The sequence below is a fragment of the Chondrus crispus genome, genomic scaffold (assembly GCF_000350225.1).
Source record: "Chondrus crispus Stackhouse genomic scaffold, scaffold_391, whole genome shotgun sequence".
Lineage (NCBI taxonomy): Eukaryota > Rhodophyta > Florideophyceae > Gigartinales > Gigartinaceae > Chondrus > Chondrus crispus.
In genome coordinates, this window is record NW_005179286.1 from 1 (window position 1) to 15,234 (window position 15,234).

General features: G+C 49.8%; 2 protein-coding genes; one reads left to right on the forward strand and one right to left on the reverse strand.

Moving 5' to 3' along the window:
• Positions 1-1,640: 1,640 nt before the first annotated feature.
• Positions 1,641-2,683, forward strand: CHC_T00001050001 (hypothetical protein). XM_005718323.1 is given in 5 exon segments: positions 1,641-1,750; positions 1,751-1,930; positions 2,030-2,147; positions 2,416-2,540; positions 2,541-2,683. 3 exon segments carry the CDS (start codon positions 1,751-1,753, stop codon positions 2,538-2,540), a joined length of 423 nt encoding a protein of 140 aa, XP_005718380.1. The 5' UTR covers positions 1,641-1,750; the 3' UTR covers positions 2,541-2,683.
• Positions 2,684-2,801: 118 nt separating this feature from the next.
• On the reverse strand, positions 2,802-6,189 carry CHC_T00001051001 (hypothetical protein). XM_005718324.1 is given in 2 exon segments: positions 2,802-2,895; positions 2,896-6,189. 1 exon segment carries the CDS (start codon positions 6,187-6,189, stop codon positions 2,896-2,898), a length of 3,294 nt encoding a protein of 1,097 aa, XP_005718381.1. The 3' UTR covers positions 2,802-2,895.
• Positions 6,190-15,234: the final 9,045 nt, after the last annotated feature.

Genomic DNA, 15,234 nt, shown 5'->3' on the forward strand with positions numbered 1-15,234 from the left:
CTCCAACCACATACTCCCCACCCCTTCCTTGTCCGCCCCATCAACCAAATACCCCTTCACCAGCCCGTCCGCCTCTCTATCGCCCTCCGCATCCCGACCCTTCTCCCGCAACATTCGTTTCAAATACTCCCCCGCAATCTCCACTTCCCCACATTTTAAAGCCGCCCCTGCCAGCGCTCGTTCCGCCGCGCCAATGTCTTTCCCGCTCTTCCCCGCTCTTCTTCGTTCCTCTCTCCATTTCTTCAACATCCTCTTCAACCCAAACACGCCCACTTTGCTGGACAGGCTATGTTCACACGTCACTGCACCGAGCGCCACCGCAGTCGATGCCAAAAGCTCGCGTCTCCCGCTGTTACCTGCGCATTCTGCGATCGGCAGGCACTCCATCGCCAAATACGTTATCCTTGCCAGCAATTCCCCCGCACCCGCCCCACTCATCTTCATCAGCAACCCACCAGCAGACCCAACTCCTCTTGGACTCGTTCTCCTCCCCGACCCTCTTTTCTGTTGATAATAAAACCTCCTTCCTTTCCTGACCCCAACTACCGCCATCTCTTCTTGCTCACCCTTCCCCCAGGCACCTTGCTGGCATAATGCCGCCACTGCTTGTGTCACCCTTACCCTCGCCTTGTCCGACTTGACAATCCCCACCAGTTCCTTGAGCGCCTCCATCGGATTCCCCTCTCCGCCAAACACAACTTCCCCTCCCATCTTCCCCGCCTCCAGTATCTCTACCGTCGCTCTAGCCGCCTCCACCCTTAATTCTGTCCTCACGTGCGACAAACCGGCGTTCAACGACGCCGCCATTAACCTTGCGAACGGCCTCACCTCCCTCATCTCCGCTACGCATCTCACACTCGTCTCCCTCCCGGCCTTCCTCACGCCGGCGGCCTCATCGCACAGCGCGTCCAACCCAGCCGCCAGCACGGTCCCCAATTGTGCGCGGGCCTGCTCGTGGGCGGCGGCTCGCTCGTCACACACGGCGCGCGCGAGCCCATTCAGAGCAGCTACGCGTGTGGCGGCGTTATAGTGGCGCGCGCGTTGGAGCAGCTCCACGAGCGTGAGGCCGGACTTGTCTGCCGCGGTTGCGGCGCGGCCCTGCGCGGGGACGTGCACTTGGCGCGACTTGAAGGAGGTCGAGGTTAGGTTAGCCGCCTTGGCACGCCCACCAAGGCGCTGCTTCTTCTTCGCAAAGTCCGGCTCGACGGCAGCGCCCCGCTGAGAGGATTTGCGCTTGGAACGAGGCATAATGGAGGCCGTCGGAAAAGCGTTTGATGATGTAGACGTTACGAGGGTTTCGGTAACGGGGGGGCGGAGCGCGTAGGAAGATATTAACGCAGATATATACGTTAGAGCCGTTTCGATCCGGCCAATCACGGGGGGGCAGCAGTAGTAAATAGCTTAATGATCCAATTGGTATGGTTGTGGAAGGAAACCTGGTTCGGCCCTGAGTGGAACGGCATCAGGACGGTAGGAAGGAATGGCAAGGAGAGGAACGTGATCAAGTTTCGACACAGCCTTTTGGCGATTTTTTAAAATCGCTGAAAATATTTTAAAAATATTCCTTCGCAGTAACCCTAGAATTGATCGCGGATCCGTCCTGCGGACCCGACGGCGACGCCTCACTTTCGCACCAATCCTACTGTCCCACCGACTGTTCCCATACAACTAAAGCTTCCTTCCCTACACCCACGACAGCTCTTAATACCCAACGTTAGAGTTTTCGTCGTTTCATTGCAACCACATCACCATGTCGAAGCGCGGTAGAGGTGGCGCCAGCGGCAGCAAGTTTCGCGTATCGCTCGGTCTCCCCGTCGCGGCCGTCATGAACTGCGCGGACAACACGGGCGCCAAGAACTTGTACATCATCTCCGTCACCAAGATCAAGGGCCGTCTGAATCGTCTCCCGGCTGCCGGTGTTGGCGACATGGTAAGTCTCTTACTCTCAGACAATCGCAAACCGCACATCTTCTCACCCTCCGAGAACGGATCCACCTAACAACCGCCCTTGCTTTTTTCACTAATGCAGGTTCTCGCCACCGTCAAAAAGGGAAAGCCGGAGCTCAGGAAAAAGGTCGCACCAGCTGTTGTCATTCGTCAGCGCAAATCTTGGCGTCGTAAGGATGGTACATTTTTGTACTTTGAAGGTAAGTCTCTCTTCTTCTTTGGCGAGGCCCTTGCACGCAAACAGCGGCGAGCTGTTTCGTGTTACTGGCGCATGGTGGTGATGCATAATATATCCTGAAGCGCAGAGTGTTCCGATGACGCACTTCATTTAAACATCTTTCGGGACTGAGCCAATACCGCCATCCAACCGCCTCGTTTCACACGATGACTATCTGTTCTCTCGCGTTTCTTATCTACGGTGGATTCTCTAACTGTGAAGTCCCTTTCCTGTAATCTGGTATTGCGCAGACAACGCGGGAGTAATCGTTAACATCAAGGGCGAAATGAAGGGTTCGGCTATCACTGGCCCGGTCGCAAAGGAATGCGCTGATCTCTGGCCTCGTATCGCATCCGCAGCTGGTACAATCGTCTGAGGTCTGGGTTGTCGTTTGTTAATTTCATGTTTCGGAGCAAGTGTATTAGTGATGCATTTATCCTGTTACCGCGTTGCTACTGCTGGGTTTTAGGCTTATTGTCTATGCGCAATGATGTCATTAAACGAAACATGTTTCTCACATTCGTACGTCTGATCTCAGACCACCTGAAAGCGACATTGCGAACAGTCGGATTGTCAACAGTGTGACCCTGAAACAAAACCAATTCCGCGTGTGAAACTAGCTCGAACGCGATCTTGGTTAAAAATCAGATTTGAAATTTACTTGCATTATATGATGTGCGGATGTCATCGCGCCATCGTCGAATATTGTTAGGTGTTAGCGCTACAGGTAGTCAGTTCGGTCGTCCATTAGTTGTTTGGTATGCTACATCCGTCCCATCCGCTGCGGCTAACTGCGAAACTTCCGCGCACACCTCAATCATGGTCTTGTCTCTGCGATTATATTTCTCCATGGCTCGGTCAAACCGCTCCGCGATTTCTCGCAGTAAGCTCATTTCAGCGGTCCACTCCTCGTCACTTGGCGGTGGGTCCCATGCAGCGTAGTTGCGTCGAGCGCGCCGCAAATGTTCATTCCCTCCAGGCGATACAAACCATTGCAGCTCCACAGCATCATTTCCAAGGCTCGAGCACAGAATCTGATACGCTTGCATAAACGAACCGAACTGGCTGAGTCTGACAGCCACCTTTTCGAACGTCGAGGTTGCTGTTCGGTGAGCCCAAGCAGTGACGGATCCGTCCCTGGGGTTGTATTCATGAGGAGTTTCAAGGAGCCATACTGTCACTTGCCGCGCGACCAGGTGACTGACCCGCGCCCTCAATTCGCCCAATTTGAGACCATCCTCGCTCTCCTTGCCAGCCTCATGGCCATTTTGGCCCCGCGACCTGCCATCTCCAGCCGGACCTCGGTTCACATTTGCAATAGCAGTGGGAGAATCGCTGTGAGCATTAACATTCTCAGTGCGAGAAATGTGGTCAGTGGGTCTCGGAATATTTCTAACCATGCGGTCATCAGGGCTTGCATAGATCGTATCTCCCCTGCCCAGAGCCTGTTGTGCAACCGGCGGAACACGGTTCACCGAGCGGCCTGCTGCTGAGGGTTGACGCGCGACAAAAGTATTGTGATGATCAGTGGAACCCAGACCATTACCACGATCGTAGGCACTAAAACTTGCAAAGGCTTCATGAATTCGTCTCGTAATGCTGTACTCTGCCTGCCTGGCCTGGTCCTCTATGGCAGTGAAAAGCTCCTCCCGCAAATCCTGTAGCATTCCTCGCATCTTAGTTCCCTCTTCTACGACACTGCGATGTACGACATCTTTGTAAAATTCAGCATCCTGCCTGAACTTCAAAGACATGCTAACCAATCCCTTGACATCTCGTGACACAGTTTCTAGTTGCTCAGTCACTGAGGACTTCAATATTCGGCCCAACTCCGCCATATCGTGACGCCCAGCACTAGAATCTGCTTGTACATCTTTGCCATGCCCTTGTGTTTTCGGTACGGAAGCGCGATCGCCGCTAATTTGAGTCCTTGCACGCTTGGTAGACTGTGAGACATGTCCATGCTCACCACGTTGACGCTTGTCTCTGGAAGGCATATTTCCTTCGATTCCACTCAAGGCTCCTACCGCAGGTGATTTTTCAGCCACTTTTGTCTGCAGACGGCTTTCAGGAAGTGCTGTGGCAGCTCGAGCATGCGACAGGACCTTTGAGGCCGCATGTCCGGGGTTGTGATTTGCTGCTTGAGTGCTATGATCGGCCTCGCGAGTAATAATTTCGGCTTTGGAATGCGTCAGGGCATTACCTTGGTCTGTATCAAGTGCCTTCCCTTTTAAGGCCAGTTTTGCTCTTACAGGCGCACCTGCATCGGTGCCAGTTTCAAGGGAGTGTGGCAACGACTTCCCTGTTTCCAATCGAGAAACCTCACGTCGGTCGGCATCCTTTGTTGCTGTGTGAGCAGTTTCTGGTTGAGGATGAAGTGCACCAACCTTTCCATTGGACTGATCCATTGAGGGAGGATGCACCGTGGAGACACGTTCCGGCCCATTGCTCTTCGACCCAGAGGAGGCCTTCTTTCGTTTCTTTCTCTTCTCACGATTAGTAGAGGTGGTTGGCCTCTCGCTCGAGGAGCGGGAGCGATACGAGTCTTCTTTCCTTGTCACTTTCATAATGCTCGTGCCTGTATCTACTATTGTAGAAGATGTATTCTTGGGAACTCCAGTGAGCAAAGTGGATTTAGCTTGAGGCGCTGTTTCTTCTCCGCTAGGTCTTTCAACAATCGAGTGAGATGATGTCACGGGTACACAATGAGCAGGTGACACAGTGCTGCTCTGAGAAGCTCTGCGATCCTCACCACCCCCTCCGGCGGATGGTGCGGTACCCAGGCCCTGTCTGCTCTTTGAACCTGTCTTTTCGTGAGCAACGGATTGGTCTTTCGGGGTGGTGGCGTCGGGCTTCAAATTGAAACGGTTACCCAGATCGGAGGGAAGGGAGGCGCCAGTCGCTTTTGGTATCTCCTTGTGAGAGGAAAGTGATGCCGCCATAGGGTTATCCTTTCCTTGCCCTTCTTCCTGGGCCGCTTTGTCAGATTGGTTTGACGAGTGCATATGTTCCTTTCGACTGCCCTTTTCAGGTACAACGATGCAAGGTTGAGCGGACACGTCGGCTGGTTGTGTTGGTTTGGAAATGGCTAGCAAACTTGCCGCTGCAGCGATTTTCGACGGATTTTCTTCCTTTTCAACACGTGTCACAACCTTACCAACATCGTCAGGTGCAGTTGACGCAAGCTGCTTCGCAGACATCGGGCGCCTTCCATTCGTCGCTTCGGAAGTATCCATCTCCTGAGACGGTGTCAGGGCTTGAGCCTTCACCTTTGCTCCGGGTGCAGCAATCTCTGGGGCGCCACTCGAAGTTTTTCGTTGCTTGGCCTTTGAAACAGAACCACTGCTTGCCTCCTTACGAACTCGCGCGAATTTCTGCCTGGCACGCGCTTTGGCAGAAGGGCTCTTACTCGAGCTGGAGGGCGTCGCCGAGATTGAAGGCTCTGTTTTTATGACAGGCGCCGTCCTGTCAGTATTCTTTGGCGTGGTCGTCTTCTTCTCGCGGTCTGATGTGGCATGGCGTTTGCGTGAGTCCGCTGTGGATTTTGGCGAGTTGGCCGGATCCGTAGAGAAAGGAGGACGCGCGGAAGCCGCATGGTCGCCCTTTCTATAGTCAGTCTGAGATAAGGTCTTCCCCAGAGCGGGATGTCGCGGAATACCTTGAACAACTGTGGAAGGAGCATGCTCCATTCCTGGGGCATCAGCAGAACCGTCTAAGACAACCTCGACAACACCAACGTCGCTAGAGGGACGAGTGGGAATCGTAGGTTGCGCGGACGTATCCACCGCAAACCTCCAATCCTCTTGGGTGAAATCGAGGTCCTCTGTCTCGCCGTCATCGTAAAGAATGCGGAAAGACTTTGCTTTCAATTGCTGGGTGATGGTGCCTCTATAGTATGTCTCGTCTGCCTCCCACCAGATTTCGACGCGATCGCTTATTTTCGGACCTGGTCTGGAGCCCGGTCTGTTGCTCTTCCGACGCGAAAGGGAGTTGTTCGGGTCCTTGCGAAGGCTTCGACTCGTCATGGCGAATGGCGCACGAGAGGGTTTTGGGGTGAATGCTTCTGCATGTGCCCGTGTGGAACGGACGGGGGTTGCGCGTTGACGAGAATACTGTCTCGGCGGAGCGCTCCCGAAACAATGGTTGCTGCTCTTTTGAATGTCGATGTCGGGTGAACCTTGAGCGGGTCACGCAAAGAAAGGATGAGGGAGGGAAGCTCGACAATGGCGTGCGAGTAACGTAGGGGAATGGGGGGCTGGGGGTATGGAAATGGGGGCGGAGAAGCAGGGTGCGGAGGTGGAAGGAAGGAAAGGGGTATTATGGCGAGGGTACGGGAAGTGAGTAAATCGCAAGGCGCGAGACCGGGCAGACCGGGAGTTGTAGCAAAAAGGAAAACGGGGAAGCGAATGGGTAAAAAGTTGAGTGTTGGTTGGAATTAAAGGTTTGAGAGAATTCGAACGACAGGGGAGGCGGGGTGCCTGCGCACTATAGCCATGCACACCCCACCGACGCTCATAGACCAATGCGTGGACCTGGCGCTCGAATCGGACCAATGTTCAGGCCCCGCAGAACCGCAGCGGCGGTCCGAGCGACATCTGGCAGAATTCAGCGGACCGTTGGGCGCAGCAGACACTACTAGCTAACGCCTTTGAAAAATTAATGAAATATAATAATTATTCTTGGGCAACTCTCGTGCATCCCAGATTCAACCCAGAGGAACAACCGACAAGAGTGCAAAGCTACATATGTACAGTATGTACCGTACTACTGTAGATACTGTATCATGATGGAATTACAGTTCAAGCCCTGCCCACCAGCTCCAACCGGCCCTTCCCGTGCTGCCTTATCCTCCGGCTCGCACTGGCTCGTCCAATCTTTCTCCCAAATCCTCACGTATCCACTCCGAATGCAATATGCAAGTCCTCTTAAGGGTTGCCAGCAACCACTCCTGCCTCTCCTTGATACTACGTCATACTCCCCCCGATGCTTTCAAGCATGGATAAAGCCCTAGAGCCGATCTTTTGCCTCAAATTGCGACTACCAGTACAGCCTAGAAGCGAGTTTCATTCCTAGTGTCCCTTCTTTTTCGCATCCAGTCGTACCCGAAAGGAGACACTCTCTTTGTTTTCCTTCCTTCTCATTTAGTCTTTCAATTCAACAATTCCGTGCACTTAACCTTTCGTTTCTCCACGACCAGGCAGTCTCTACCCTACTTTTCGTGTCCACAACGGACACCGACAGTAAGAATTGATCTTAGACCTCCAAACCCCGTCTCCCCTGCTTTCCCCGTTTTCCATATATCTATCGCTTGTGCTTTTGTCTCCTTATAGCTTTCCGTTCTCCATAGTCAAGGGAGGTATGATAGAGATCACTGGCGACAGGCTTTGGGCTATGGAGGTACCCTTCTCGGGGGCTAAATTTGGGACACAATTTATGGGACCTCCCATAAATCGACAACAGTTCTCTTAAAGAGCCCTCGAATGTATGCCGGGCAAGTGTCCTTGAGTCCCCAATACAAGTAAACTGGAACACCGCCCATTGGTGGGTTGTCAATCAAGACGTTTAAAATTCTTCGTTCTGCTCCCAGAGTGTTGAAATTTTCGAAAAGGGCTTTATTTGAGACAGTAGCCACTACCTTCCACAAAAGGGAAATTTCGGACAGATATCAAAAAATTAATTATAAAACAGTAATATCATCGGAATGAACAAATCTAAAGCAACCATGCGATTCAGAGTTGTATTTGCAGTCGATTTATATCAAAATTTAACAACATTACACATTCTGCCCGGTAACATTCTGATCTTGTACTTCCTTCGAAGGTACCCCGTGCAAACAAAATAATTTCTCAAAACTGGGTTAATTTCGGATAGACGTTCCCGAAAACGCCGGAGAAGATGCAGTCAAAATCAACTCGTTAACGATCATTGCAGCCACTTTCACAGCTGTCGAAGATTGGTGGCGCCTCTTCCGAGCACTGCCCTCACGTCTTCCTCCTCCAAGTACACTTGCAGATGCCTGCCGACCTGCCGCTGAGACGTACTCCATCACTTGCTTTTTAGCCTCTTCTCTTGCTCTTTTCTTCTGTTCCTTTCGCTCTTTAGTGGCTGCTCGCTCCATGGCCTTACTTTAGCACGAAGCGCTGCTTGCGTAACTTTTTGGTGCTTTGCTTCTGCCTTCTTGGCAAACCGCTCGGCCCTTTCGCGATCTTCTACAGCGGTCGCTTCTGTACGCTCGGCTTCATTTTTCAAGCGCTCTACAGCACGCCTTGCCAGCCTTCCTCTCTCCTCTTCTGCCCTCTTGAGTCTCTCGTCCTGCTTTTTCAGCTGCTCTTGCTCCTTCTCGAGCCTTTTCTGCCGGTCTTCAGACTCTTTTTGTCGTCGCCGCTCCGCCACATCCCCCATCGTAACCCACTCGCTCGGAGAACCACAATCTAAGGTTACTCTGGTTCCTTTGCCTTGTTGTGATTGTTTGCAGCTCATAGCAGTGGAAGATGACCTTGCACTAGCACAATCCATAAGAATTGCGTTAACGGTTTCTGCGTTTTTCAACAGAATCGTTAATTTTTGTAATGCTTCTGAAGGACCAATTGATTTTTTCCAGAATCTTCCCAACCTCCGAAAGCGTTTCCTTATCGCTGCTCCTTTTTCGAACTGATGCTATACTCGAGGCGGGACCGCAGGACTCTATGCGAAAAGACTCCTTGGATGCCTTCACAGGTGCCATAGTAACATTACTGTTAAAGCGAAGTGGGAAGCCGCAGTCGAATGGATAAATGCCAGTTACCTTAAAAGACTGTACAATGTCGTCAACTGTAATACTTTCAAATGCATGCACACCGCAAGCAAGATTAACGGAAACGTGTCTCGTATCGACGAGGGAGTTCTTGCACAGCTCATCACGGAGCTCGCGAACGGCAAACTTAAACCCCTTATTAACCTTTTGATCACACGGTTGTAGAAAGTGTGAAGTATTAGCAGGGCTAACGACGACCTCTTAATTGTTCTTCTGGCACATATCTATCCAATCAGTCCCATTTCGGGAGCTGTGGCCATCCAAACAAAGAACATAGTGGAGACTGAGAGGAGCAACTGCTCGCACAGAAATGTCAATATGTTTCATTAATGCAGACATCACAGCCATCTCCATGGAACCGTTCTCAGTCATTTTAATGACACCCTCAGGCGGAAACCAGCACTGTTCAAAATATTTTGCAGAGATCCCTGAGACTTCAGCAACTTCCTTCTGTACTCCCCGGTTAACTAAAGCATCAGTCCAGTTGCTCATCAGTCGTTTCCCAGAAACAATAAAAAATGGAGGGGTCTTCCTGCCTGAAGCTGAAACTGCAACAACTGAAGTTACATGCTTATTAGCACCGTAAACAGAGGATGCTGCACGAAATCCTCCGTGATGGCCAGTTGAAGAACTAAACACTTTTTTCATCGCCCCTGTAGATGCATCCACAGCTGTTTCGTCAACGTTCCATATTCGGTGTGGGTCCTTCAACAAGCCGGGGTGGAGCTTTTCGACGTGCTGAAGAGCTGTAAAAAATGACTGAACATGTTCACGGCTCTCCGCTTTCAGTTTGGCAATCTCTTTGTTTTCCATTTTACGATATGTGATCTCTCGATGATGTGACCGAAAGGCACGAACGGTGTCGTCGCTAGTTATTCCATTCTTCCATCCATCCCTACCATCCGACGCAATGCGAGACATAATCTGCTTTATACCGTGGTGGTCGATTGCAAAGCCACGATTTGCGGCAAAGCAAATTCGTTGAATAATCATTTGTTCTTCTTCTGAACTGAGAACAGTCTTCCGCCCGGGTCCTTTTGTAGCCAGCATCTTTCCAATTCTCTGTGTATCGCCCAGTCGCAAAAGCTCTTTGAGCTCCCCTACGACTGTTTTGGGGACTTGTGTTGCCCGTCGAAATTTTGCGCAATGAAAGAGCCGTATTTTGGAGCATTTCTAATGCTGCTTCAATCCTCCCTCTTCTGCGTACATCCAGTGTGTGCTCTCTGGTCTTGTAAATCTTGCACTGCTTGCGCATAGAAGGAGCCATGATGAAGCAATGGTAAAAGGATGAGTAGCGTGGTGCACGACGTACATTTTGATGGGGTGATATGGTCACTACAGAAGGCGGATTGAGTAGTGTTTCCCTTTTTCGCGCGAATTGAAGCTTGTGACGCTTGCCTAATGGCCATTGGACTACCTTGGGTAGTGGTTTTGTTGGTACGAATGGATCTAGAATAATTTACTGTGCTATGGTTGTCTTTAATTGGTACGCTACACACTACTTTAAGGCTAGTGCTTTTTGTCCGGAAATACCCCGATGTCCAAAATTTCCCTTTTCTGAAGGGTAGGCCTTTCATGCAAATACCTCTCGCACAGGAAATTAGTTTGATACTTACAGTAGAAGTACTGTGAAAATGCTGATTAAGTACATCAGTATTTTCAAAATATTTGCTAGAATACATGACATTTTCAGTTCCCTGTGGTCTACATTCGTTACACTTCCGCATATCCAGAGCTGTAAGTATTTACGCAAATCATCGGTCCAGTTCAAAAAAGAGCGGTCTTTTACAATAGCCCTGTGCGGCTGAAGTGAACAAATTTGTTCTGCTCAGGGAAGTGAACTTTATTTATTTTTCAGGAGAATCTACATTCTCCTGACAGTCGCAGGAGAACATTTTGAGAGAACGTTCTCCCCACAAGTGGAGAAGTTCTCCTGCAGGAAGAGAATCTCCCCACAGCGATCGCTCTTCCTCCCTCGTATATCCTTCCACATCGCGATCTAGCGCCCGTTATGTCGCAGCCCCGTCCGCGGAGAGTCATATCTGTCACGGCAGACGACAGTCTTGACGCTCTCGCGTTCCAAACCCCCCTTCAACCACATGGTTCCCCGCAACGCTCTCCTCAACGATCAGAATGCAACAGTGATTCATTCGTGCCATTGGCGCAACCGTGCCAGTCTGAGCCAGCATTTGAACTTCCTGCCTCGAAACCGCCATCACGCCATGACACAGTGGTGCGAAACTTACATGAAACGGAGCTAGAGTGCTGCATGGTTGAGTTTGAGGATTCTGATAGACGCCTAGATCCAACGATGGACAATACACTATCCTCTCCTGACCTTCCTTTCTCTCAAGAACTGTCTCGTGATGACAATATGCAGTCCTCTTCCGAGGATTCTTTTCACACCGGGCACGATAGTGCGATCCCAGAAGCAGTGGTTATATTTCTTAACACAAGGACAGTAGAGAACTCCGAAAAGCGGACGTTTGACGATTTGGAGCGCACAGAAGTTGTGATGGAGGATTACAACTCCCTACTTTTCACCGACTACATGAATGAGTTTATGGCGACTGCAGAATGTGGACTTGAGAATCCAATCGAGGCAGAAAATATGAATTAGGCGAGGGTATAAGCATGCCAGAAATCGGTCAAGGAAGCCCCTTGCGGACTGGAACATGCGGCGGTCTTAGGGACTGGGCATATGCATCACCTTTCCGCCCTTTCGTACTAGAAGTCGACAGTGTAGACCGCGAACTCTACTCGATATATGTCAAAGAGTGTAACCTTATTTTGGATCGTGTTCTGGCAATGGCTGAAAAACATGAAGACGTCGAACCCACTGCCTCTCTATCTCGCTTTTCTGCTTTTGAGATATTTCTTCCTCTTTCCATCTTGGAAAAGCTTCGCGCCAACATCAACTCAGTATTGCGCTCCAGAAACCGGAAAGTATGTTTCATTGCAGAACTGAAAGGCACAATTATTTTGCATGTGTTAACCGCTTCTTATGGGACTTGTGTGAGCACTATGACTAAAAAAGAGAACAAGGCTTTCTTTTTCCAGATAGGCATTTCTGGTGACCGATACAAGGAGATTTGGCGTTCCCTTAACTGCTCTAGGTCTTATCGCGGTAGAGTGGAGCAAACAGGGAACGGTTGGTTGAATAAGCCTTCAAAGGGAAATGCCCTTATAACAGAACTGGAAGCTGAGTTTGCAGCCGTCAATAGAGCTTTGGTCAACATTCAGGGGGTGACTATATACTCAGTCGGCGATGACCATAACAGACTCAGCTCCAGGTCTGTTGTACATTTGACGAATTTGCAAGTCAACAATCCGAAAAAGGCTCTGGGGCCTGTTAACAACGCTGCCTGCTCGGCGTTGACACACGCTGTACTGGCAAGTCACTACACTAGATCTAATGAGAAAATAATCGACGTTTGGCAGCCTCTAGCGATGCTTATTCGGGGCGTTCCAACTCTTGGTTCCCTCCGACCTATGGTGGATTCTTTATTTGCACACTTGCAAGTGAATGAAGATCCGCCGCAAATGTGTCCGCACTCAAATTGTAGAAAGCATGCTTCTTTCTGCAATTTGAGTACCTACAGAAATCTGGTACAAAAGAACGGTCCACTGCCACCTAGTCGCATGATCAGACCAACTCTTTTGGTGTACTGGAACACCTTAAAAGGTGGAGTTGACGAATTCAGTAGGGCATTGAAGACTCTTGCCTATACAAATACGAGCGAGAACCCTATAGTGAGCATTATTGGCCGCCTCATCAGTTCACATGTGGGCAATGCAGCAATCGCTCATAGATTATCCATTGCTCGGCAACGAGAAGTGCTCCACGGTATGAGTCGAGAGCGTTGCACTTTCCAAACGCACAAAAACTTACGGCATCAAGTGACGAGTTGCGAAAGTTTTGGTGCTTTCGCAAGGGAGTTGGCTCGGGAGTATGTACAAAGAACACAGAAATCGTCTGTCTCGGACCACATGCACAGCTTCCAAACAAGTAACGTACCCCAGAACTTGCCATCTGAGTCCACTAACCAACGCAAAGTAACTCCAATGTATTACACATACGTGGTACAGAAATATAATCGCGCTGAAGATGCCGCCAGACGGCTGAACAATCCTGAATCACATGAGAGAGTGAAAGCAAAGGCTACATATTGTAGCCTTTGGTCTTATAATCATTCGGTCACCTACAGAGGGAGAAAATTTCAAAAGAAGGGAGGTGCAAAAGAGGTACAATGGTGTGGCACTTGATAACAACCTATATGTAAGAACTGTTGGGGTGCGTGGCATTCGAAGAGAAAGCTACAAAAATCTGTCATTCCTGCGGTAGAAATATGTAGGTTGAATAACAAAGCTAGGAAGTCGATGCGATAAATCAGGCATGTTGGTCAACTAAAATGCCTTCTTGACGCCCTTTCTAAATTGGCCACTCGGGATGGGGAGTTGCAAATCGACATGGAGACGTTCTCTTTCGAATCAGGAGCAACGCTCAATTTTACTACGATTGTTCACTTCACGGGAGAGAAGTTCTCCTCGCAAAGAGATGTTCTCCCAGGAGGATAACAAATTAACCATGAGGAGAACACTAAGGAGACATTCTCCACAATGTTCTCCCTTTTTTGACTACAGTAGAGATAAAACGAGAACTAGACGTCCTATGACTTTGAGAATGGTATCAAAAGAATCGGCGAGATCAGGCGGTTCTATCAACGGTCGTCAGTTGCACAAGTGCGCAATCTCAAAATCTGAAGTTCTCCCTGTTTGGCGCACAGGGATAGACCTTTGTCTTTCGTTAAAATGTCAACACCGTACGCTCGTAGAGCACCCTGCCATACTGCACTCACAGCCATCCACCCTAGTCCTTCCCATCAGCCCAACCCCTTTTACCAGAAACCGACAATGGCGCCCGTCACATCCGCACAAGCTGCAAGAGCTATACTTTTGCTGTTCGATGCGGCTGTGGAGCGCCGTGCTGACTTGCAAGAGTTTGAGTCTGACTCCGATACAATTGATACTGATGACGAAATCGAGAGCGAGTCACCTGTTTATGATCAATTTTATGAAAGTGGAGGCCCCAGTGCCGTCATTCAGATGACCAATTTTAGCCCTATCGAGTATTACAGCGCCTAGTGCAGCCTGGAGAAGGCAATCATGGAAAGGTACAATGCCGGTCGAGGCCAAAAATGTTCCCACTCTCCGCGAGATGTCTTCTTTATGAGACTTGCCGTGCTGAAGCACGGAGGACAATGGGACTTTTTGGCTAAGATGTTCAGCTTAAAAGGTCCAACATTCGAGCGTATGATTATGAAGTTCATAGACATTATCTCCTATCCAGTCTTCGAACACTATGTGGAATATCAGGGTAAAAAGTTGAAGATGGCGTACTTGGCTGGCAAGAATATCGGTTTTAAGAACTACTCTATGTCTCGCTACGCCACAGATGTCACATTTCAGCAAAGCTTCCGCCCTAGCGGCAGCATGGAGGAAGGGAAATTGTATTTTTCTGGCAAACACAAACTTCATGGGTATAAAACTGAAGTGAAGTGTCGGTACTGTCAAATAGCCTCGTTATTGGCTGCAGTGCTCATGAACCCTGGTCGGTTTCTGCTTTAAAAATATTTGAGGCGATGACTTCCTTTCATGCAACGCGACTGCGCAAAAGGGAGAGTGAAAATGATATGGATGATGACGGGCCATTGTCAGACGAATATCTGAGTTTTTGGGCTGTACTGTGCGATAAGGGATAGTACGGGGCTAAGGAGTTCTGTCGGGTTAGCCATCCTTCGAAAACCGGCATGGGCGGCATATTAACGCAAGCTGAGATATCAGATAACAGGCATATTTCCAGTGATAAAATAGTCGTGGAAAACGTTTTTGGAAGGCTCTGTGGATTGTAGAAGGTGATGGCGTCAACGTGGAAATGGAGTGAGGCGGGCTATGACAGCATATTTCGTTTATGTGTAGGACTCACGAAGTTCCATATTCACAAACATTCTCTACGCGAGGAGGACACTATAGTTTTGAGCACAATGAAGAACCGTCGGCATCATATAGCAACTACGCAGATTCAGAAACGTCGTCAGGTGCAGAGGAAGTATAGGGAGAAACGTCGCCGAAGAGTTGAAATGCAATTTAGATCCATAAACCACACCGAAGAGTCCGACTAGAACTCTTCGTGTTTTCTGTGCGAAGTCCGCACCTCGGCACAAGTTGTCTCGTAAATACTCGTCCCCGCCATATTACTCGCAAACTCCACACCTCC

Bases quoted from the DNA above. Each gene is read 5' to 3' on its own strand.
- CHC_T00001050001 (XM_005718323.1), top strand. From the start codon at position 1,751: ATGTCGAAGCGCGGTAGAGGTGGCGCCAGCGGCAGCAAGTTTCGCGTA. The intron at 1,931-2,029 runs GTAAGTCTCTTA...TCACTAATGCAG, and splicing joins CTGCCGGTGTTGGCGACATG to GTTCTCGCCACCGTCAAAAA. The intron at 2,148-2,415 runs GTAAGTCTCTCT...GGTATTGCGCAG, and splicing joins TACATTTTTGTACTTTGAAG to ACAACGCGGGAGTAATCGTT.
- CHC_T00001051001 (XM_005718324.1), bottom strand. From the start codon at position 6,189: ATGACGAGTCGAAGCCTTCGCAAGGACCCGAACAACTCCCTTTCGCGT.